Source organism: Cyphomyrmex costatus, unplaced genomic scaffold (genome assembly GCF_001594065.2).
Source record: "Cyphomyrmex costatus isolate MS0001 unplaced genomic scaffold, Ccosl1.0 scaffold367, whole genome shotgun sequence".
NCBI classification, from domain to species: Eukaryota; Metazoa; Arthropoda; class Insecta; order Hymenoptera; family Formicidae; genus Cyphomyrmex; species Cyphomyrmex costatus.
Window position 1 is genome coordinate 280,657 of NW_017277851.1, and position 25,275 is coordinate 305,931.

General features: G+C 41.0%; 1 protein-coding gene and 1 long non-coding RNA gene across 2 annotated transcripts; both read right to left on the minus strand.

Annotated features, from left to right (window-relative positions):
* Nucleotides 1–1,047: 1,047 nt before the first annotated feature.
* On the minus strand, nucleotides 1,048–22,310 carry LOC108776642 (uncharacterized). Its single transcript, XM_018543321.1, has 7 exons — nucleotides 22,007–22,310; nucleotides 21,236–21,466; nucleotides 10,444–10,557; nucleotides 10,167–10,253; nucleotides 3,073–3,273; nucleotides 2,747–2,932; nucleotides 1,048–2,652 (listed from the first exon to the last, which is right to left on the minus strand). The coding sequence occupies exons 1-7, from the start codon at nucleotides 22,308–22,310 to the stop codon at nucleotides 1,922–1,924; spliced, it is 1,854 nt and encodes a 617-aa protein (XP_018398823.1). The 3' UTR covers nucleotides 1,048–1,921.
* On the minus strand, nucleotides 16,311–16,786 carry LOC108776643 (uncharacterized). The gene is made up of 3 exons (XR_001940792.1): nucleotides 16,748–16,786; nucleotides 16,488–16,651; nucleotides 16,311–16,371 (listed from the first exon to the last, which is right to left on the minus strand). It is a non-coding gene; the product is annotated as an uncharacterized LOC108776643 (long non-coding RNA).
* Nucleotides 22,311–25,275: the final 2,965 nt, after the last annotated feature.

The window sequence follows — 25,275 nt, forward strand, 5'->3', positions numbered from 1 at the left end:
ATTCTGTTTCACTTTCAAATTTCATAAAGATATTTATAACAGAAGAATATAGGCAGTTTTGTAACAAAGACACGTATCCTGTAACGTATAGATGTCACGAGTAATCGCAGGACGAAGACAGATCGATTTTCTGAAAAATGTGAAACAGAGAAAGATTTGTGTGGAGGCGACGTGTCGGTATGATTGCTCATTTGATCCGATGCGCATCGGAAAATAATGTAGAAAATTGTTTTGCGGTCTTTTTATCTTGATTTCAGGGACGCTGGTCAGCGCGCGGGGTCGACGGGTGCTTTGTCTGTTTTCCATCAATCACGCGGACCTTTTCACCGTGCGGATATCGAGCCTGCCCGTTTTTGCGTGCGGTGCATCCCGCTCGATTGCAATCGCGGCGAATTATTGAATCTGCTGCATCTCGTCCGACCAGATTAGGTTGCACGCGCGGATCGTTCGATACACGATTGCAATTTGTTCACTTTATCGCGAAGGGCTGTAAGAATATTTCAGGTGCCATACATTTTTAAGAAATAATGAAAGTAAGATATTTAAAACAGTATTAATGTCAATTACTTAATGCGACATTTTTTCAACTTTGATTATTATGCAAAAAGAATGTGAAGTGTTTTATTTTTAAATTAATTACTATCTTTATAAGAAAATAACACGTTTTAACGAATAATAATTCTATGATATATGTATATAGTTATGATATTTAAAGTACAATATGTAATAAACAATGATGCACTTACCAACTTATGAATTGCATGACACGTTCTCAGTGAAATCAACTTTGATCATATAAGAGAGTAAATCAATATCATGGAACGGATGATATTACTTTATTTGATGACGTACTTAAACAATGAATGATTTTGATTAAGGCCAGTAGTCACGCATACATACAGCGTCGTTAAAACGACTCGTGGATCATATAAACAATAATTACATAATGACATTTTTCTATGGATATCGATATCTTTGCTCCTAAAAAATGATAATGTTTCATAAAAAAGAGACAATAATAGCTTGAGAAAGAATGTGACTCGGCCAGGATTTAAATTTTTCAATATGATGATATATTTACAACGTAGACTGCTCGTAATTTCGCTTGTACCAAGAAACCTCCCAAATGTCATTTGCCACACGAGATTTTCTTTCCTAAAATCGACGTTACAGTATAGTTCGAAGAAGATGATAAATAAAGGATCACGGTAAATCGTACGTCCTGATTTACGAAATTCGTTCTTCGGGAATAAGATACACACGCGCTTCAACAATATTATTCGTGTAATCCATAAGACATTCAGAAAGTTTAAGTATTGTTAATCGGAATGACAAGAGGGTAGTGTGTTCAACGTTTACTTGAAACATTAATTTATATAATAATCGGACGTCATTGTATGTACATACTATATATGTGAACGTAAACCCTGGTTAGTCCTCGAGTCCTTGACTGTTCTTAGACGATACCGCAACGGGCATACGAATAGACAAATAACGTTGACAAAAAAGTTCGTCCGAAAGTTTTGATATTTAATTTTCAAGCAGACGATTAACCGTGTTATATTGCACAAGATGTTCGAGCATTCAACGGGCGTGTTCCGTTTATTCCTCGATAACTTCACGATGATGATATATCGCTTAGCATTGCTAAACTAACTCTACAACATCGTGCAAGCTCCACTTTCAGTCTCGAATTATCGAGAAGGAATTAATCAATGTCCGCTGATCTCTTTTCACGGAAATGACATTTTCTTCTGAAAAAACACACGATAAAATTTGCCTAGATTATATTTAATTCAATCTGTACTCCTTCGACGATCAAATCTATTCCTCGCCTTGATCATCGAATTCGTTAAAATCATTTTCATTCAAATCTCGTTTGAAGGATTCTCTCGCAGTACGAACATACTAGCTTTAATTCTTAATAAGGTCTCCACACATGTCTAGGTTTAGGACTTCTCTCTCTTCGTGATCTGATGGCTTCTCTTTCGACATCTATCCCATCCTCCTTTCTCCGCGTCGTCAGATCCTGACCGACGTTTTCCTTATCCTGACCTTTCTTCGTGCTAAGATCGACCGTACCTTCTAAACGGATTTTTACGGTGAGATCGCCGCAACGGGCAATCTGATCCTGATCGATTTGGAGGTCCGAGTCGTTTAAATTCTCTATACTTTGTCGTAGATGAATAGATGCTTCTTGAAAGGTGGCGTCTGTAGACGCGGCATCCTCCAGGTCGCTCCTCTCGATCGGCGAGATTCTTGGTGAATCTTGCTCGGGTATTGACTCATCGCTTCTAATGCGGTCTCTATTTAGATCTTGATCGTTCTTATCATCCACTTCGATGCTATCGTCAGGACTATCCAGTCCGGATCGACGTAAAGCGCCTTGATCGTCTCCTCTCCGTTCTTCGTCCTTCGTACTACTCTCGGGACTGTCGCTGCTGCTCCTAAGTTTCCTGAGTTCCTCCAATCGGGCCTGATCCGGCCTCTGTAATCGCTGTTGAGCCATTCTCAAGGCCAAAGCGTGCCATTCCGGTTCCAGAATGTACTGTTGCGTGTGATACAGGGGATTGTAAAGCCAAGAGGACTGTGGTAACAATGGCGCGAATATCGATCCAAAGATGGATCCCGTGGCACCGAGTAGATGAAGACCTGTGTGTTATAAAACAAGGTATTAGCTGCCTCGGGTCATGCATGAAGATTCGAATCGTTGGATTTAATCTCGGATTATACGTATCTCTTTTACCTTGAAAGTGTGAGTGATGTCCAGACGGGCTGGGTGTCGTAGTAGTAGTGGTCGACTCGGCGGGAGGCGTCGGTGCCGTCACGGAAGCCGTCGTCAACAAGCCTGGTCCGGGGTTGCAGGGTGACGTTGTCGGCGTTACTTCCCTCACCGACACACTGATAGGACCCAAGTCATTCCTCGAAGATTCTTACAGACATATCAATTACACGCCTATTAATCATTTAGTCTCGTTTGAGAAAATGCTGCATGTTATTTAAATAAAATATTCACTTGCATGATTTTAACTTTCTTTGACATTCTTATCCTTTTTTAGAGAAAATATTTACCGGCATTAGGCCCAGGCAGCCTCGGAGATCTCTGCTCGATGGCGTGATGGAAAGGGTTGAAGGCTGATGCACCAACAGGCTGTGGATGTGTGTGCGGATGATGACCGGGAGGCGGTGGAAGACAGTGCGGCGGTAGAGATCCTCGGGGTAACCCGCCCCATCCCTGGCTCGCTCCTTGCTCCAGACCCAGGTGTTGCAATCCTATGCAATCAAAGAAATGCAGATTACACGTTTCCAAGGATTCTGTTTGTTCAACGTCTCCGCTGTCATCACGCCACGGTGACCTGTATATCGTTTAGAAGAAATATTTGCAATGAAAAGGCATGTTTACTTTAGATGTTGTATACATCTATAGAATTAAAATAATGTAAAAATATTTAGACGTCTTAATGGTTATTTAAATGGAGAGAGAAACTCCTGATATTATAAACTAAAATGCAATTTTTTCAAAACGGAATAACGCAATGTAGACGACAGTATCTGAAAGTGACTGATATGATCGTTTTGTGACAAGACGTAACATATTTCTGGGAATCACGGTGGCGTTGTATAATTTTTGGCAGGTAAACGGTGATCGACTGACAGTTCGAGTCGTAGAAACGCATCCCTTTGACGTAGAGGCGGTTTTGACGTGGATGGACAGTTAAATTTATCCAACAGAGAATGCAGAGACGATCGATCACCTTTTTTTCGATAATAGCCAATATCGCGTGGCCGCACAAGCATGTGTTTGAATGCAATTAAATTTATGACATCAAAAAGTTCGTTCAAGGGTGATCGGTTGGACAAACCGACTGACATAAGTCGCCTCACTGCTCTTACTGCACATTCATTTATAAAACAAATTCAATTTTATTATTCTTTAAAAACAACACGTGCCTCTTTTATAAAGATCACTTGCAATGACGTCTTCCGATAATTACATTATCGAAAGATTAAAAAAAAAAAATCTATTTCTTCCGATTTGCATAATGAGTAAGTGACGTAATTGATTTTCGGCACGTCGCAGTGTAAGAAGAGCGGTGCAAGAAGTAAGCACCGTGGTCATCAACGTGGTATCGGTTTTTCGAAAGACCTTGATCAATAACAGATTATGCCGTCATCTGTGCGGGGCAGTTTAAAAATTCCGTGAAGGCTGCCGCGAAGCCACCGTGCGCGACGGGGGGGTAGGAGTTCTGGCGGGGTGGTAAACAGGGGAAACTTGCTTCAACGGAGCGGGGAGAATTGTCCGGTCACTGGCACGAGGGCGTGACCATCAAGGCACGCAGATCGCCCCATTGGTTGCCTGTGCGCTCCCACCAGTCGCACGGCGACGAGTGGTGGGATGCGAAAAAGCTCAGTAGGGGTCGGAGGGATGATTTTTAAGCTCTCTTTAAGCCGCGCGCGCTCGCCAGGGAGGACACCGCTATCTCGCGTCGTACCACACCAGCGTGGCACACTGAACGGACTAGCCGTGTGAGAGCTCGTAGCCCTCCTACTTTATGAGGGGGATTAAGAAAACGATAAGAGATGCGCGAAAGCACCGCTGCCACCGAGCTTACGGGAGCCAACGGATGGCTTCTGTTGGCAGGAGCATGAATAAGAACCGCTTTAGTAAGCTCTTCAGACACCCGGATTCTTAGATGACAGATGCATCGCGAGAACCTTGTCTGATAATTGCCAATGTGTCAGCTTTTCATTTTGTTAATCAAATTTAGATCTTGCAGCTAGATAATTTTTCACTAACTTATTATCGATAAAGTTCGATTCTGAATACGTAAGGTTGAATCATTGTTTATGTCGTCATGATAAAATATTTGTTTGACAAAATTGCACAAGGAAACACGATTTAATAATTATAATAATTATTGTGGTTTTTATATAATTATTAAGATATGATATCAAATTTGTTTCGGGAAAAATTTAATTAATAATAAAAAAATGTTCAGTAATTTTCCTTTGCCCAAAACAATCTTGTCAATTTTATATGAAGTAAAAACATTTGACACGACACGCATGCCTTTTTAGGACGGCTGTAACATATTTTCAATTTAATAAACCTCGAAAATGCCGCGCACCCTCTTTCGACGGAACTCGCGTGCCGGGTTGGGTTCGGCTGGCGGGCGATAATTCCGAAAACAAATGAAGACTAATGAGGGGTGGGTCCCTGCGAGATCTGGGAAAGAGTGAGAGCGAGGGAGACAGAGTGCGGGAGACGCGAGCCTGAAAGGGTTCAAGGAGCCGCTGCTACCCTTTAAGGGGTGAGAAATGTTAAGCTTAAACGTTACGGCCCTAGGGTTAGTTGCCTTTGCGTGTGCCTTCCATCGGGGGCTTTAAGGGATGATGTATTATCGAGCAGCGTGCTCAAAATGTGCTACGTACTTTGGTCGCACCGTTCCCGAGATGCGGTAATGTGACGTCACGTGTAATATGAGCTTTTAAGCGTAGCTTTATATACGTTTCGCCGCCGAGCCATCCGCGGGGTGAATTAAATTTGGTCACGTCGATTACAACTCGTTGACGCGACGCGATTTCGAATTTTGACTATATACACTTTTCATTCGCAATTATTGTACGATATTGCTACAATATCGCGTCACAATTTTTTCGGGTCTAAATATAAATCGCGTGTTTTACGAAGTTGTCGACGTCTTAAATTTTACGCGTGAATTTGCAGCTATAAAACTTAAGGAACGTTTTAAAGACACTGATTCGAAGCCTGTCACGCAGCTTGCGAACAAAGGGGGGTAGTCCTTCAAGCTCTCTTCGCCTTAAATCTCCTTGATCTCACCACTCTGAGATACATAATAAATTAATTCGCGTATTTTCCTGTCTGTCTTATCTATTCAAATCTATGCAAAACAGGCGTTAAAAACGCCCTTCTTGCTGCCAAGGCGTTAACCCTTGCGGAGCTCGATCTACCCCTCTTTCCATAGCCTCTTTGCTTCCTCTCTGTTACTCTCTCCGACTCGTTCGTCGTTTCTCTTTCCACCCCGCGTTCTATCCTCTAGCTACTGCTGGTTGGATGTCTTTGCACACCCACCCTTTGCGCCCGTTCTCATTATCGCGTCGCAGCAACCCCTAAAATGCCACCCTGGAAAGGTCCCTGGCACCGATCTAAGCTCTACGAGGAGATATTTCGAGAAAGGACGAGAAAATTGCTATCTCTCTCTCTTCCTTCTATCTTTATTCCACTACCGCGAAATTTTCTCTTTGAAGTTGAGAAAGAGTGCAAAAATGACGGATCTTTTAAGAAATTGGCAATGCTCAGCGATGTATAAATTTTTATTTTCTTCATTTATTATGTTCATGATTATATAAATATTATAAATAATTTTAATTTTAATATTATACTGTTATTATTAAAGGTGTAATAATTAAAATTCAATAAACGCGCTAAAAATTGATAACGTAGAATAAAAAAAAAATAATCTTATCAACACATATGACATTTTTATCATATAATAATTAAAAATTTATTAAATATATACGTATAAGTTTTTATATTATTAATTATTAACAGCGTTTAGAATAATAAATGTTAAATTTAATAACTGGATATATCAGTCCGATTACGTGACATCGCGTAAATGTAGAACGCTATTAAAGAGAAATCGGGTTGAGATAAATCGATTCCAAGGATATCGCGAGACGTTATCAGATTTCTATCTCTTAGGCTCGCTGGATTTTCAACGATAGGAAAGAAGACGAGAGATGAGACTGAGGCTAGAGAGAGCGTCATTAGTTACCGTCGTTTCCAGAGAAAGGTCCCGGTTGCTGGACCTGATTAAAAGACGGAACACCCCTTGCAAGACGCATTGGGGAGGTGAAATGTGACGCGAATTTAAAGGATCCGCAGTGATTCGACACTCTGGGGTGGACAGGAACAACCCTTAAAAAGGTTCCCTTTAAGGACCGCACGCTCGAAGGGTTGCCGCCGCGTTCGGTTTTCCGTACACGTGAAAGAGCTCTTTAAACGTGTCGCATCGTAAATCAGGTGCGACGGTATCCAAGTTCGGAAGAGGAATATAATCTGACGATCGTAGCAGACCACGATAGGACTTGTCGCGATTAGACCAATCTAACAGTCAACAAGATTTACGATACTTTCACATTTAGAGTTATAACAGTAGTATTATGCCAATAGCGATATATTTACACGAAATAAATCCCATAAACATACATAAAATATACAATAAAAATCTACACTTTCCACAATGATTGGTCACAAATTACAGGTTCAGTAAAAAGGGAGATCCGCTTTAAAGGAAGTCGCGAATGTAAAACGATCCAGGAACGAAGCGACAGTTTTAAACTGAGCGTTCTTAACAATCTCCCCCAAATGAGGTAAAGGCCACCTTATTGAAACAGGGGTCGCGATTTTTCCGGTTCTCTCTCCTCAACCTCTCTGCCACCCTGCTTCTCCCTGGTAGGCGGTTAATTGACACGGGAGAGCGGAAAGAGGGAGGGCAGATTGGGGCTGCACGAGCTGTTCTTGTTAACTCGAATCTTGGCACCTTGCGATTTTTCATCCCCTTAGCCAGACTGACAAAGACGACGGCCTCGGCCTCCCGGGACGTGCGCGATCGGGGTGTTTTCATTCGTGGACAATCTCAGCTACGATCAGCCGTGTGGTGTCTGTCATCGGATACATTAATTTTCCCTGAACTTGTGTTTGCTTCCAAATATATTGAGCAGCTCTTAAAAATTATTATAATATATAGCAAATTCCAAAACAATTCATCTTTCAGATTTATTATATTACAAGATTTTACGATTTGAAAATTTAGTTTGTGCTTATTATAATTAATATAAGTACTTTTTAGTAAAAATAAGAAAAATATTATCGATATTGAAGAAAATGCTTTTATTGATTACAAAACTTGTTGGCGCGACGCGATTTTAAATTTATAGATTGTATTTTTCATTTTCATTCACAATTATTAATGTAATATCTTAACAGTATCTTCAAGCCTAAAACTAAATCGCGCGAATTGTGTCTTATAAATTTTTATAAAAAAATTATTATTAAGATAGTAAATGTTTCACTTAAACAAAACAAAAATATTTTCTCACAGAATAAATTTAATTTTATTTCGTAACATTCATTATTGTTTGTTTTTTGCTATTTTATTTTGTAAATTTACGAGCCTTTCTTTATTATATGATAATAAAGATATTTGTGCAATATAAAATTAATTGCTCTAAAGCACGTGTCATTCGATGTATTGAGATTGACGAAAGAGACGAAATTAGAAGCGACATCGGAGATCGAAAGGAAAAAAAGGTACACGGTTTGTTCGTCGGACTTCAGCGTTCTCATGAAGCCCTTAGGGAGCCCATAAAATTCGTCCCTGCTGTCGAGGTAGGCCCCGAACGAAATTTAATAACATCCCCCTAGTTACACCTCAATGGGCACCTTAACAACCCTGCACGGCCAGCCACTCGTCTCACACTCTCAATAGTGCTCTTCCCTTTCTCCTTATCAACCCTCCTGGCGTAGATATCTAATAAACCTCTTGAACACCCTTACCTTGTCAGCAATACCCAGTGGCTGGGCAGCTTTGAAAGTTCGAAAGGTGCTCGACTGACCGACCCTTCGCTAGACTGGATAGAGGCGCAACCTATGAGCTGACTGGCGAACCCGGAGCGAAAGGGTTGAAAAAACTCACAAGAACATCACTCGAAATAAATCGATCGATACTCGTTTATTGCACTCTAGCCAAACAATGTAGGTGACCCAATTGTACGAATTGTGCAATTAATCCGGGGCGGCGTGGTAAAATCGTATGTCAATAATTATTATAATATACATTATATCTCTAATACTTTAATATTCTTTAACATTGACAAGATGCTCTGACTGACATCAATGAAAAGTTAAGTTTGTTAAAATTTTCATAACGTACAGATTTCTCCTTTTTTATATCGTATTAAAAAGTCAAATCACACGCGTAGTTTCTGAGATTTATTTTAAAAATGTTACATAATTTCTGTGATTATTTAGACAAAGTGCCAATGATTTAAAGATTTGTGTTAGAACAATCTGTGGGTCGAATCGCGACGGCAAGAGGCGCAAAAGAGAAGAAAAGTTAAAGCTCCGGTACTACCGGGCGCGGCAGTGGCTGATTCTTGATTGAGCAGACCGGGGTTGCGGGGGTTGGACGGAAGTAGCAACGAGAAATCGACGGCAGGACTGCCATCCCGTAGTACGCCTCGGGGATAGGAGGGAGCGAAGCTCCGTTAAGCCGCTTATCATGCCGAAACAATACACTGTCGGTGCACCAGTATCAGTACCCGACCCTCACTGCTCCGGGCTAGTCCCATCAAAATTTGGAGCTTCGAACGAGTTTCAATGGAATTCATGCCACCCGACTGTCCTGTCGAACCGGCCGGATACCTAAAAACTTTTTCGAAAACGGCGACGGTAAAATTGTTTAACCCGTCGTTCATATTACATCGAACGCATTACTATTCCAAAGAAAAAGTCCGATTAAATGTATGCTAAAAATAATAAAATTTCATGTAATTATACGATGCATTTAATGAAATTTTTACATTTTTTAAACAATTTTTTTGCGAATAATACTACAAATATTATTGTACATTGTGATATTAAAAGTAAAAAAAAAAATATTCAACTCAATCGCTTAAGTTGGAAAGGTATTTTACCGCGTCGTAAGCCACTCGATGGCAAAGTTAACGAAGCCAAAGTTTATTCGCGACTTCTCCGTGAACACAAGAACCGAGCGGCTTCCTCGAAACGGAAAAGACAGAGTTCGCGCTCGGGGCTTAATCAGAGTCTTCTTCACTTAGAGGCCGGTGGCAAAACTCAATTTTGAGTCGGTGCCTGCCGACGCTCAATTTTGACACCCTTCGCAGCCACGAAGCTAGGCGTGCGAGAAGAGGGCGTCGACCCTGGCCCACCAAAGTTGCCGCAGTTACTCTCCTCCCGGGAGAAGCACAGCACCGGGGTTGTAAACTTAGTTATCTATCAGGGAGACGTGCCGAGAGGCTGAAGGTGAGCCTCACCGGAACCCAGGTACCCGCTCAAATTCGTTGCGACGAAGATGACGGAGGCTGCGCGTGTCTTTGATTAGAGAGCACCGACTTACCCGACAGTTTGAATCCCAACGGGTCCTGCGGGTGTCCGAAGGGGAATGGACGAGGTCCGAAGTGAAAGGGATGAAAGGCCTGATGTCCTGCAACGTGGGATGAATTCATGAATTGTCATCGTCGCGACTCGATGGTAAGTTGCGACAATTCGCGATTACCCGGATAATATTTGCCAGTTTGCATTTGTTAATTAAGCATTCTTAATTTATTTCTCCCTCTCGCGTAGATAAATTTGAATAAAAAGTTATTATCTTCGGTAGGTAAAGTTGTACTCACTTGTCTTCGATCGCGGTTCCCTTGGACCGTCCACAGTCACCTTGATTGCCTTCGACAAGGTGGCCACTTGTGGCGGTGATGTTTGCAGCATGATCGTCAGGGTGAAGCTTTTCCCTGAAACGAAAACGAGCACGTTGGGAGGTGAAAAAGAATTATCTCTTAGCGGTAAAACGAGATACGAGTTTTTCCCAATGGGACGATATAGCATATCGTGCTTTGGCTCCATTGCCAGACCAAAAACCATAAAGACACGGTTGATTCCGCGCTCCTCGGCTTGCGTAGGCTCTATTATTCATATCCAATTCGCCGACCGCGAAAATAAATATTCTCGCAGTATGTACAATCTCATGAATTGCATTTATTTTCTCGATTTATGCTCCGCGTTATTTGAACAATTATTCTATCAAGAGTACATTTTACATTTGTCGAGGTGAAACGGAACCGATAAACACAAAATAACAGCGGCATAAATTAAGCAAATGTTATAGTTTGCTACAGTAATATAATTCTTATGTGTTAAATTACATTTATATTGTTGATTGGGAAATTATAATATTGTGATGTAATATTACTTTCGCATTACAACGCAGATTATTCCAGCAATATTGCAACAACATTGCAACGTTCTAGTAATATTGTACAAATAGTAGAAATGTTGACAGCAAGCATCTGGATTCTATGGGATTGTTACTTTAGCAGGGATATGCTTTACAAGCATTTACGTAATGATGACTGCCACTTTATGTGTTAATCGAATTGACGTTCTGACGTTAATCGAATGGCTGCAGCTATCGCGATTGATTGGATTGAAATTTCTTGGCGGATTTAATCCGTAATATCGCAAAGGATATGTGCTTGACGGCATGCACGGGCAAAACGACAATGTACGCGTGGTGCGCTCGCTGGAAACAAAACACAAATGTGCCGGAAGTAAGGGGTGAACGAGTGACGCCACTGCGTCGATGTTTGTTCCTGCATAGGCTGGAATATGTTAATATTGCCGGCGCTAAACGCGACCCTCTGATATTCGCAGTCCCCTATCACGCGCGATTTCGTTGTTTTATCTTTCAACAACATTCGGTAGTTCGATAGATGAGATATCCTCCCCTCGTAATTTCGAAACGATAATTTGTCTGATATAACATCTTGAAATATTGCTTTTAACAAAATCTATAAAGCAAAAGTAGCAATTTCAATTCGGATTTAACGGTTGTGCGTAAAACATTTATTCTATTGTAATTTGAATTAATAAGCAGACGTTTATCGATCAACATTTTCGGTCTTCCTCAACATGAAATGAATTATAAATATTGTATAAACTGTGAATAACGTAAACCATAATAAATATCATAAAAATACAATAAAAATAAAAGTAATAACACACATACATATACATAACGAAATAAGATAATAATAAATTTCTGATTAACGAAATGTCATTTTGATATCCAAATGACAACTGATATCTTAGTTTGCTACCTACATTGCTAAATCTGTATCTCAAATATAATTTAAATCGCCTCTGCTCTCACTAAATAAAACGATAGTTAGATTTGACACTGTAACTTGTCAATTTGATATACTACATAGTGTCAAATATAACCACTGTTTTAGTAGAAAATAACGATATAACTTAGTTAGAGCAGTGATGCTCTATATTAGATAAAATTTGACACTACAGATTTAATAATGTGAATTTAATCATTTTTAAACATAAGCGGGTACCTTTGTTTCTTTTGTTGTAATATTATGTATCTTGTCGTGATTTTGGGTTGGTTGAGACTAAGATAACATACACTGAAGTACAGTATTTCTGATTTTTTAAATCTCGCATCGATATACATTCGCCTGTTTAATATTTTTCATTCTCCAAGTCCGACGATGATCTGAAATAATATTGGCAAACGCGTAGATGAAGCGCGGACTCGTAACTGGCCGGGCCGTTTACTAAATTTCGATGTTTTTGGCACAAATATTTCAATCGATGACGCGCGCGTCGCACGGAATTTGTCACGCGTTCGACGCATCGAACTCAGCCCCGGTAATCGCGCGTACGCGAAATAAAACGCGCGTGGACGGCTAGCCATCTCGTTTTGTCGCGTCGCGTCGCAATACCGAACGAAGAAAATAACAGCGGGCGAGATATGTTCACGAGTAAAGCAGGACATTTACGCGCTTTTCCGCGCTCTCTGCGACAATAAAGTTATACAGCTTATAATGGCGTCGCCAAGTGCGGCCGGCTCCCGGTATGTACACGCGCGTGGTCGGGTAGTTTTATTTTATAGTGGCGCGCGGCCGGCCCCCCGGTAAACGACCGCGTTTTTACGGTGAACCACGACATTTAACCGGCTTACCGCTCGTCGCCGGACGAAATACTGGACTTTAACTTCGCCAAGGGAGCCGTGCCATTTCCAACGCGTTCATCCCTTTCGCGATGCGCGGCGATTGGCCGCGCTATTTTTCGCGCCACGTTGTTTCACGGTGTCAATTCAAATATCTTATTGCGATTTTTACATTTTCTGCATTGTATTTTGTTTCATCTTGAAGTAGTGGACTTGGACGTAATGTCTATAATCGCGTAAGCATAATATAGTTGTAAGTGGTTGCGCTTGTAATAAGAATTAATCGATCACAATGACATTCTTTTCGTATTTGACTATAATTAGTCAATTCCTACAACTATAATCATTTCTAATTTTTGCGGCTATTGTATTATAGAACAGGCATTATGCATTGTCTACGTAAAGCAAGCTTGATATAAGAAGTAAGAGAAATTGACCAATCATAATAATTGAATACGAGAAGCATAATCGATAATAATCGGTCAATTTCTTATTCTTACTTCTGTGGCGAACGTATCGCTACTACCTCAACTGCAACACAAAATTAAAAAGCTCGGCAAGTTCCAATCGAATTTATGTATATACCTATAAAAGTACAGTTAGTCTAATCCGATGTATAAAGGACCGCTCAGCTGTTCGAGAGAAAAAAGGTAAACACGCGAGTCAGGCAGCAGCGGTCGAGCGGAATTTAAGCACAACGATTGCCGAGATATTTAAATGGCACACGCAATCGAAAACTTTGCATCACTGCACAATTTTGATTTAGTCGAACCGTTAATGTAGCCGTAGGCCCGATCGCGATGCAATTGCGCGTTTCGACACAATTATAATAAAAACTACGCGCTTCATTTTCTGACGAAGGTTTTCGCACTTTTCACTGTCGTCCTCATCCCAGTGACCACCAAACTTTTTACACCAAGTTTGTTCCACACATTTTAGACGACGCATAATAGTTAAGGCGCGCTATAAGGATAAAAAAATCTTAAATAGAATAGTAAGATATAATTAAAAAGCAAATCAATATTTTGGATTTGTTACTGCTTACGTTATTATGTCTGTACTGTGATTAGATTAGCTAATTCGCGTATTGCTTACATCTTAGTGTATTATGTTTTTTTGTGTCGTAGTCTTTATAAATGTTCACTTCTTGATCTTATAATATTATATAATTAGCATCTGTGTTCCGTTAGAAAGAATTGAACATATTCCACCCAACATTTTTCTTTAATTCTATCGGTGTCTCCTTTTAATTCGATACTTGAGAGAGAAAGAGAGAGAGAGAGGAACCTTTATTAGCTCCAGTAACTACTATATCATACATAATCGAAAAATCTAATTCAAGCTATCTCTTTTTATTATATAATAAATCGATAATGACAACCTTATATTCAATCAGCTCTTATTACGTTTATGTCATTTGATAATCTCTCTCGGTTTTATGTTTTATCCTCTTCTTCGAAAAACAAATTTTCTAATAAGCGGTTTGCCATACGTATTTAAGCAGTACAAAGATATTTCGAATTTCGTGTCTCACGTTGAGAGATTTCGCGGCTGAGAGTTAACGAGACCGAAGTTTATTGCCAACGTGGTGTCAGGAGCGAGAGGGCGGCGGCAATGGGAATCAGGGGTGATGGCAGGCATTTTGAGGGTGTTTATGAGGCATTATGTGTAACTCGCTGGAAGAACGATCTACCCTTCGGGGTGTACAACACTCTCCCCTCTCCCCTCTGACTTATCTATACGTCTAGCGAGATTCTAATTCATCGGTTGTATACGAATGTGACTCGTGATGGCCAATTGCATGTGAAAACTGACTTTCCCAAATCTTTTCGAGATGTTGCAATGATCCGATTACAACAAAATTGATTTACTGCGCGATTCACGAGAGTGAGAAATATTGCGCGCGACCTTTTTGGCCGTTCTCTTGTTTTAAAGCGCTTCTTTATGCACCGAGGATTTTATTCACCCTACGGTAGTATCCTTTGCATTCACAAACAAGTTTGAAAAAATTACTAATCCACACGCATCGTACGTCACTTTTATCCAACAAAATATTGCCTGGTCGCAGACGCGATTGAGAGGATCCATAAAGATTATGATGTCCGAGTGGACTGTAGAATTTTTATACTGGACTTTTTCGAAAGATTATTGAAGGGCTCGCTAGTTTTGTGCGGCAGTGTGCGTTCCACTTAACGTTCGCAACGCTCGCATGCATCATTCCATTCTTGTCATCATTTGATGACAAGGATGAAATGATACTCACGAGCGTTTTACGAGCATTAAGTGGAATGCACCTATATTAGCATTTCTCAAATCAAGATTTTAAACCTTGTGCGAAAGGAAAGATTCTTGCATAAGGTAATTAATTGTAACCGAGGTACGTTTAGTTTTAAGTTTTTGTAAGAACACAAGATGTTCTCACTTATCTTCGCGACGGTTTAACCCAAACTGTTGAAAAATTAATTCAGGCAAGGTTGGCTCGCGTCCACTTGCGCGATGGTAAGAATTGCACGAGAAGACACGAGAACGCTGACGTTCTTCGCCCTAAGTTTACTCAGGGATCATGCAGTGTTAAAAACTCCCCTGTTTGCCGGCGAAGCGAGTGCGAATACGGGGGCTGTTCGGATCGTTATTTCGGAGTGTTTGTCGTGTTTTAAGATTCTGACGTTTTGACTACCCGAATCGTAGTAAACGAGGCTGAGCGTGTGCCTACGTGACATGTTTGGAAGGAAATACTTTTTTATCTTTATCTTCTCACACGTGCGTTATTTAAAATCGTAAACATTGGGAATCAATTAACGCAGTTCATTATAAATATTAATAATGCACAGACAATATTAAATCTTGTAAGACCGTGAGAATTTAAACCAATGAAAAACCAATGAGAACAGAGGCCGTAACGGTCAAGCTGAATCTTGAATGATTCTATATAATTGCGTGCGAATTCATATACTACAGGACTCGTTGACCTTCTATTTATTGAAATTATTTATATACTACGTTTATTGATTTTTAATTGCGCGTCGAATATTTTTCAGACGAAAAATGCAAGCTCTAAATTATACCGCAGTAATATCACATTGTTAATCAATTTCACTCTAATTTAAAGCTTGCGTTTCAAGTCCGACAAAACTTCGGCAGTTAATTAAAAAGGTACACATGTAGTATATAAATTCACACTCAATTATATGTATAGAAGTAATCAAAACTCAGCTTGATTGTTACGATCTGTTCTCGTCGGTTTTTCATTAGTTTATGCGTCCATTTATTAATTTTTTAACAATATGGCATTATTGAAAATGAATAATTATAATTGCAAAATGAACTACCATCACATAAATTAAGGATTGTTTAGCAATAACTTCGCCAAAATCTCGCTGCAGAATAATTTTCTGCAAGCATCAGTTTTAATCTTAAACGAATATTAGAGATCAATTAAAAATAGATTATGATATATTATATGATATATTTTATTAATATGAATTTTTATCAATTTTTTGACAGTGCGATGTTATTAAAAATAGCGCCGGAGTCTTGCTGCATAATAAATTTCTGCGAGGATTAACTCTAACTTTAAACGAGCCTTCTGCAATTGAAAATTGATTACAAATTATAATAATATATTTTTATCGTTTCTTTAATAATACAGTATTATTAAAAATAGATGACTGATTACAAGAAAAAAGTCATTCGAATAAATACGTCTGATTGTTTCGCAATGATTTCGCCGAAATCTTGCTGCGGAATAAATTTCTGCGGAGATCAGTTCTCACTGGCAATAATCGCAACGTCGAGCATAACGACTTTTAGATGCGACAGCGCGACTGGGCGAGCGGTCATTGAAGCGTTTGCAAAAGCCTGCCTTGCTGTTGGCGCGACGGAATGAGGAGCGAAAAATATCGAGAAAATAAAGTAGGGAAACGTGGAATTAATATATGTGAAAGAAACGGATATGTACGTACGCATGCGACTCATACTACAGACTAGAGCGGAAAATAATGTTTAATCGGTAGAAAATCTCGGCGCAGTCATCCGCCATAGGATCGTGCGTTCCTCGACCTCCCCGCGCTCTCGCAGTCCCTTCTGCGATCCCTTACTTGACCGAGGGATGGATTTTTTAATTTTTAATTGGCAAAAAACGTTGCCGCGAGGTGGTCGCCAGCGAGATTCGCCAACCGCTCTCGCGGATTTAACTGGCGTATTCGGATTCTCGAAAACGCTAATATCATCTAACGTCCAGAAGATTTTATTTCTTTCGAGAATTATCCATCGTTGTGTCACTGGAAATTCATTTTCATATTTTAAAAACACACTTGTTTCGAAATGTTGCTGTTTGTTAAACAGCTTGAAGTAAGTCTTCTAGAAATTGGAATAAAACCGTTATTGTTTATATTTGATATTACAATTTTTATTTTCTGAAAGTCTCAACAGAGTCGTTATTTCAAACACATCGTTGTTCAGTAATATTGTAATAATCGTTACCGGAATCTTTCCGGTTCATTACAAGGCAAATTAAAGAGGGGAATTTTTTTCGTTAATTGTGGATATATTTTAAAGCAAGTTATTGTTCATGCAGAGATAAATGATTGTAGAGGAATTACTTTTTACGTTTCATAAATAGAATTACGTTGGAATGTCGATTCAGACATGAAATAACTCATCTCGAATCTTTAACCTTAGTTACTCGTGTATCATACCTTATTTAAAAAGTATGTACAGCGTACTTACGTATTATACTCGGCAAATTTTTCTCTCGTTAATTGAATGTTGCTAATGAAGTGCATGGCGATGGCTGCTACAATTATGTGACGTATTAGAGGTTATATAATAAATCGAGGGGAACTTTTTCGTGAATTGGATACGCTTCAGAGTATTGTCGATGCAGGGGCAAATGATTGCAACATCTGTTCGGTCGACCGAACAGAGACTCGCTATTTTAAAAGGTCGATGAAAACGAACGTCGACCCTTCTCAACGACGACGGACCTACGACTTATTAAATCATTTTCGTCTCGTACGAAACTCCTCGCAGTAGTCTCCACGAATAACTTATCACGGTTTTGTTATCGCGAAATAATTTTACGCTGTCTAAAATAAGAATCGTTCGTTATCATTTTAATTATTTGAGAATATATATTACGTATTTTAAGCATTCTGTATAGCGTGATAATAATAATAGCAACAACTAAAGTGTCGATATTTGTACCACGTGTTTTTCTTTCGAATCATAAAGGAGATATCGAAGATTCGGATCTGCGCTCGTTACAGAGCAGCAGACTCGGACCCTATGTTGCATCGCTTGCTATGCGGCGGTGATCTAAAACGAGTCCTCCTTCCACGAGAAGGGCGGAAAAGAGAGAAAAAGAGCGAGCGGAGCGGAGAGCGGAGGCGGCTCTACGGGCGAGACGGGGATCCATTGCGCCAGGACATCGGTCAGGATCTGGCTGTCGATAGTCGGAGCTTTCCCTCGGATTCTCGCGCTCTCTTCCTGCCTATACCTCGGCCGGACCGTCATAAAACACAGGTAACTCCGGTATTTATGCCCGTCGTTTTTACGCCCGTCGCCACCCTCACCCGTCGCGCCGCGCCGCGCCGCGCCGCACCGCGCTCTCCGCTCATCCGCACCCCCAACACCAATGCATCGCAGAGAAACACGTATATATATAGCCGCGTCTCCGTACGGCCCGTGACTCCTAGCAGTCGGAGGATGACGCTAATCCCTGTCGGGAGCGAAAGGGGTGGCCGAGTGATATACGCCCCTGCGCCGGTATGATAATATTCCGCCGTCACCCCCGTAACCCCTGACCGTAGTCGTTACACTAGCTAGCCGCACACATCGCGCTAGAAGAGGTCCCTCTTTTGGGTCAGCGCGTAAGACCGAATGAAAGCGATTATAGTCGATTAAAAAGGGTCGGAGCAAATCGGCGCGGGTCGGAAAAAAAAACCTTGTCGGCTAGACGCGTCCATGTTTTTTTTTCACATTCGACGTTATCCGTGTTTATCCGTAATAAAAAGATTTACTCGGAGAACCGTCAGCTATTACAGTGCATGACAAAATCAGCATTTCATGAAGAATAATCGACGAACATTTGCGAAAAAAATCGGACAATCATTGTCGTATTTCTTAAAGAAAATTATTTGTATGTACGATAATATATTTAGGCGGAATATCTTTTTGAGATTTTTGAAGAGCGCTCTGTTATTTCGTACAAGTGAGTCAATAAATTGAAATTAATTTGCTTTTCCGTGAATACGTCGGTCAAACAAGACCCACGCAAGTAGATGAGCGTTCACTCTTAATTTTCTTTACACCACGAGGATTTCGTCTGCCGTCCTATCAACGTCGTCACGCATTTCGACCACGATCAATTCTCTTCGTCCGCATTCGCAATATTAAATTGGCCTGACAAAGCCCGCGGGCCAGCATGAGACAAATATTTGCAGCCGAAAAAGTCGGTAGTGCGCGTGCATGGGATACGTACAAAACAACGAAGGCAAAAAAGCGAGCGGAACGCGTGAGGAATCTGTATATAAAATGCACTCCGGGGCTCCTCGTCTCGTTGTGGTATTATGCAGCGATATGCGCGAAATGACTCGCTAACAAACATCATAAATTGTCGAATTGTTAACAGGCTCTGTTTGCCCTTTCTTGTGCTGATAATAACATCCACCTCTTTTATCGTCAGTCTTTACGCGATGCGCTTAATTATCTTTCCCTTTTTTTAAAACCTTTTCTTTCTTATCGTTGCGTTTGTCGCCCGCGCGCATAATTTTCAACCGATGCGTTTGAAACGCGTCGCGATAGACGGGATTCGAACTTAACGTGGAAAATTCGCCGGCGAGTGGAAAGAAAAATTTCGCCGATCTGGACGATCGTGATACGCGCGCTGAACAATCTTGCATCGCTCTCATATAGGGAATCATACATAGGGAGGCAAATCGTTGCATACTGGCGGCAGTTTGGGGCTGCCCGTAATACAGTAATGAGAGCTTACTGCCATGGAAACCAAAGCCGCTTACAGCCAACCACTCTACTTCCATCCACCCCCTTCGCATCCTCGTCCTTCTCGTTTCCGCTTTGCCATCTCATCCCACAATTTCCTATATATCCATGATATCTTCGTTCGCGAGAGTTCCGCTAAAAAATTCTAGAAACCGTTTCCCGGGTCTCCATTGTTCCGTAATGAATATCTTGGACCTATCCATTTTTTTTTTTTTTAAGGGAATGTGAAGTGCAACGTTAGGTATCCTAAATCCTAACACGCCGTTTGGATGATATTTGATATAGTCGTTCGTAAGTGGGCTAATATACTCAGGGAAAAAAATGCGCCAACGTATTATATAATAATAATTTATGATTATGTATGCTGAAATAATCGTCGAAATAAGTTTGATGGGAAGAAGAAGAAGAAGAAGAAGAGCGTCGTTTAGGGTCTACCGTCGGACAAAAGTAGCGCGGGACCCGTCGATATTGCAAACCCCGCAATTTCCTTTTCCAATTTGCCATAAACAAGTCGACCACCCCCTCGTTAACTGGGTACCGCCCGTGACTGCTCTCTCGAAAGTTCGACGTCGTCGGAAAAAGACGAGAAAAGGGAGAGCGATAGGAGAAGACGGACGAAGAGAACGGTGGTGCAACTCGGTCGAATTAAAGGAATTAAAGGACGCCTCGTTATTCGTATCTTCCGATTCCCTACCTCGATTTCTACACGTGGAAAAAGGAGGGACGAGAGAGAGAGAGAGAGAGAGGGAGAAGAAGAAAAAAAGGATGTTGAAAAGTTTGCTCCTTTCCTGCTGCGATCTAGGTTCTCTCGTGCCGCGCTACTTCCCTCCCCGCGCTACTTCAAGACTCTTCAAGGAGCGAACGTTTGCATTAACCATCCGTAATGGCTGCGATTATTAGGGAGCATTATTCAGAGACCTCGGACCCCAATTTTTTTTCTCCCCTCGTCGCCCTTGCGTTCCGCCTTCTTGGACGAAAGGAACGTTGAATTATTGAAACGCGGAGCCGGGAATTAAAAAATCTCCGCGTGCGCTCTCTTACCCTGACGTGGCGTGGAGTGGGCGGCAGTCGCGAGGAGATACCGGGTCACGATATTTGTCGCTTGAATTAAAAATGAGGATGGAATGAGGGGCCAGGTGGTGGCTCGTGCTTGGCTTTCGACGCGGGAAAAACGAGGCCATCAGTCGGGGCACCACCTTAATGTAGCGAGGTCTGAATGATTTAAGATGCTGCATTGGAAGAAAAGGCGAACCGGCAGGAAACTGATCGAGTTTTCGACGTGGATCAATGGGAGTTATTTTTGTAAAGCAAATATATGGAAATATCGAGAATGAGAAAGAAGGAGATATATATTTTTAAGTATTTTATCATATATATTTATAAATATTTAAATGAAAATTGTAATTGTGTTATAGATTAGTGGTATCTTGATAATTATTAGAACTTACCTCTGCCACTTCGACCGACGAACCTAAGATCGTTGAATTTGGCGACCTGATTCTTCATTACAGCAGTAGAATTTCGTAGTTCCGCGCAACAATTCTCATCATTTCCGGCCCGAACAGACACGAGGGTACCATCTCCGACCTCACCGAGGGCTACTACCTTGAAGGCTACCGGAAGGGTCTTGTTCGATCTCCAATGTGACGGCAATACCGTGCACACCACATGTGGGCAACCTTATATGATCATAAAAAGATCATTTTTAGTTTTTATTAACTCTATTAAACCATACATATTATTATAAAAAATGAAAAATATTTCTTACATAATAAATTATATTAAATTAATATGTAAATGCACATCAAAAGAAAAAACGGATTTGATGAAGTATCTGAAATTGAGTTACGTACACATATCGGAAAATAATTTTGTTTTGATTAAAATAATTATGTAGGACGCGCAAACTGAATAGCCAGAATAAAATTATTTTCTGATATGTATGTAACTAAATTGATGGATTTTTAATAACACAGTTTTCTCCGTATTGGATTTTAATGCTAATGTTTTGCGTGAATGTATACATATCCAATTCTAAAATCACTTTTTATAAACGTATTATAAAATTTTGATAAAAGTTAGAGTGACATTTTTTAATTTTTTCTACTTTTTATTTTTATTTCTTTTACTGTGTATATTATGGTAAGAATATTGTAACAAGAGAAGAAATAATCGTACAGTGAAGTTACTCTTATAATATATGAATGCGTTGCGTTTACCTGTACGAATAAGTTCTCCAGGATGCTCGGCGAGAAGTCCGTCCAATGTCCTCTCGGCAAGCAGATCGGCGGTGAGAGCATAATCGGGAAGGTGATTTCCGCCGGCCGAACTTTGAGGAGGAACCTCATTGGCCAAGTGCATTCTTCTCCTCGAGGACGAGACCCGGGTCCTCCGTATTCTGGGCCCGCCGATCTGACTCACTGCTTGGTGCACCTGATGACTGCCACGCACTGATCTGGGATCAGGATAATCTAGGCCAGGAGGCCGATCCTCGGGTCGAGCATCTCGCGAAGGATTCGTCATGAGAACGATATCATTAGTCCTCTTGACTGAGATGTCACCTTTCCCTACGAGCTTTTCGAATGGGTTCGGTTGCTCAATTGTTTACGTTTTACTTTCCCGAATTCTAAACGAAGTATCTGTACACTTGATCCGTGACGCGAGGAGAGCGATCCTTATGGTCAATTTCGATATGATGCTTGGTCCTTTGATGATACGTCTGTTTATGATATACTTTATATTCCGCGAACTGAAGGTCTGTCGTTGACAATTAATTGTTATATTCGACATGCAAAGTCGGTCAATATATCGAGTCCACTTGATAAGAATCTAAGAACGTTACAAGCACAAGTTGGTTTCACCGATGATGAGGAACACATTACGAATGCCGATATCTGCTTTCGGCGAGAATTGGATTTGTTTTCTTCGGAATCGAGAGGCACGCGCGACTTTTCGGCGGCTTTCTCGGCCCTCGCGGGCCCCTAGGCTTCTTTGATCCTTATTTCATTATCCTACCACGGGGTGCAAGCATGGGGCATCCGTTTGTAAATTCTTCGTCTCGATTGCCAACTCGCGGAGAAAATTCGTTTTATTGGAATCGTCGGCAATCTCGACGACCCTTGTTTCTACGCATTCTTTGATCGAGCCGTCGTCTTCTTACCGAAGATAATGTGGAGCACTCGCGACTGTTCGAAACACTTAAATCCGATCATCGAGTTAAAAGTCAGTTTCGCAAGCAGATTTATAGAGATACCTTTCTTATCACGCGTAATCTAAAACACTGATTCGCACTGGCGGTCCTCATAATTGGTAACATTACATTCACGCACTTTCTCTTTTTTTTTGTATTTTCACTGAAATTGGACCAAAAAGCTTTTTCGAATAAACCATCTGTTTCCGTACGCAGCGCTCACCGCGCGAAGTTTCGTCGAACTTTAGCGGAGGACCGCGCACATGTATATCTTTCTCGTCGATCGAAATCTTGATCAATTACAGAAAACGTATCATCTGTATGTATATAATAACGATTAAAATTCTTAACACTGACGTTGAGATTTCAACTTGCAACAACCGAGGCAACGATCACGAATCCGCGATATTTTTGATTCCCGCACATCATCACCAATCCGCGAGATTTTTCCTATTCGAGGATCACAGACTGTGTCCTGACGGTCCTTCGCCGTCAGAGTTGGTTCCACTCGCGACGGTGGTGATTTTTCACCTGGCCGATGCTTCTGCGGATGTCAGGGCAGCTTCTACTCGGAGGAGGTAGGATTGGGTGTTTAACTCGCGCGGTCTCGTTTCGGTTCGGCGGTGGAAGATGGCGGCTTCTGCGGTGGAGCCGCGCGGTGTGGTTGCGGTGTATTTTTGAGGCTGCCGCCCCCAGCCACCACCGAGACCACCCTGGGTAACCCTCCTCGCCCCCTCTTTTCGTCGCCCCCGCAGCCCACCGCGCGTCTCTTCCACACCGCCGCTACCGCCGCTTGCCCCCACGGTACCAAGCTGGTGGGGATTGGTTTTTCAAGCGGTGGGGAAAAATCTTGCTACCTCTCTCTCTCTGAAACTCCGGCTCCCTTTTTCTCTCTTTGTCCCTTCACCGCTGCGCGCACAACCTCCCGCAGGACTACCGCCGCGTTCCTGACGATACTCCCGCCGATGATGATTCGCGAACTACACAAACCTCGCGCTGTCTTCTCGACTCCGTCGTTGTTGCATCGAACGACGGAGCGCCCGCGGGATGTTCAGGGGGAGATAAATTTCCGTAGATGAATCTCGGCGCCTCGTATCACCGCACCACATGATTGCGGTCCTAAATTGACACTCTAATCAATGATTTCAACCGTACACAGTCGTAAGTCATCTATGTGGGGCACGGATAAGCAACGGTCTTGTTGAATGCAGATACGTGGTACACCATACCACTACGCAGCAAATGATTTCTCTTTGCCATTCAACGATATAATAGCATTTGAAAAAAATTTTTTCACCTATACGTATGCTATGTAAAACGTATCACGAATTCTTTATTGTGACAATTTTACCTGTTATCTATGAAATGTTGTAAAAGTTTCACTTTGAACACCATGATGTTTCACTTTTAGCGTCACTATTTAAATTTTTTCAATGATCACAAATTAGGTCCGGTCACTTATTTACGCATAATGATTAAATTAATATAAAATAATATTTTTACCAGATATTATATAATATGTTGTAATAATATTTGGAAAAAGAAAGAAATGTAGTTTCTTTCTTCTGCTTTATTAAAGTAATTTGTTTACGCAGTTTTTTGTAAATATAAAATAGGGACTATTAATCAATTTTGCATATTTGAAGATTTCCATTCGTCAGACGTAGAAAATATTTTTGATGATTCTCCCGCGCGATCTCTCTTGTCTGTCAGCCGGCTTTTTGCCCTTCTCGGTTGATTTCTTCCTGCTTCCGTCGTTCAACGACCACCCCGCGCGAGACTGCGAAACGACACTGGGAAGAAAGGGAAAACAAAGACTGCAGAAAGGCCCCTTGTGTAGTTGCGTTTAGCACCGAGGAATACGGGGGTTGCGCGACGCTTGGGGGTTCTCGGAGAGTGTGGGCCAAGAACTGAGTCGAAACGAAGATGCAGTCAGGGTGAAAGAAAGAGAAGGATACATTCTTACGCACAAGTAGTCGTCTCCAGATTCAACAGACCAAATAAAGAAATACGACACAAGAGTTATTATAAAATGTTTTTTTTATCGCCTACGCAATTTAATATATAACACGACTCATTATGGTAAAGATATCAACACAATGCAAATCACGTCTTTATGAAAATTATAATAACGTAACATAGTTTTTATTTTTTCATTTTTTTATTATATTACTATTAATTTCATAACAACAGTTACACGTTTAATTTCATTATCATTCATCGATCTTATATGAAAATAATTGTGTTATATAAGAGACGGCCGACGGAATTTGAGGGACGGATTGTATTACCGAATAA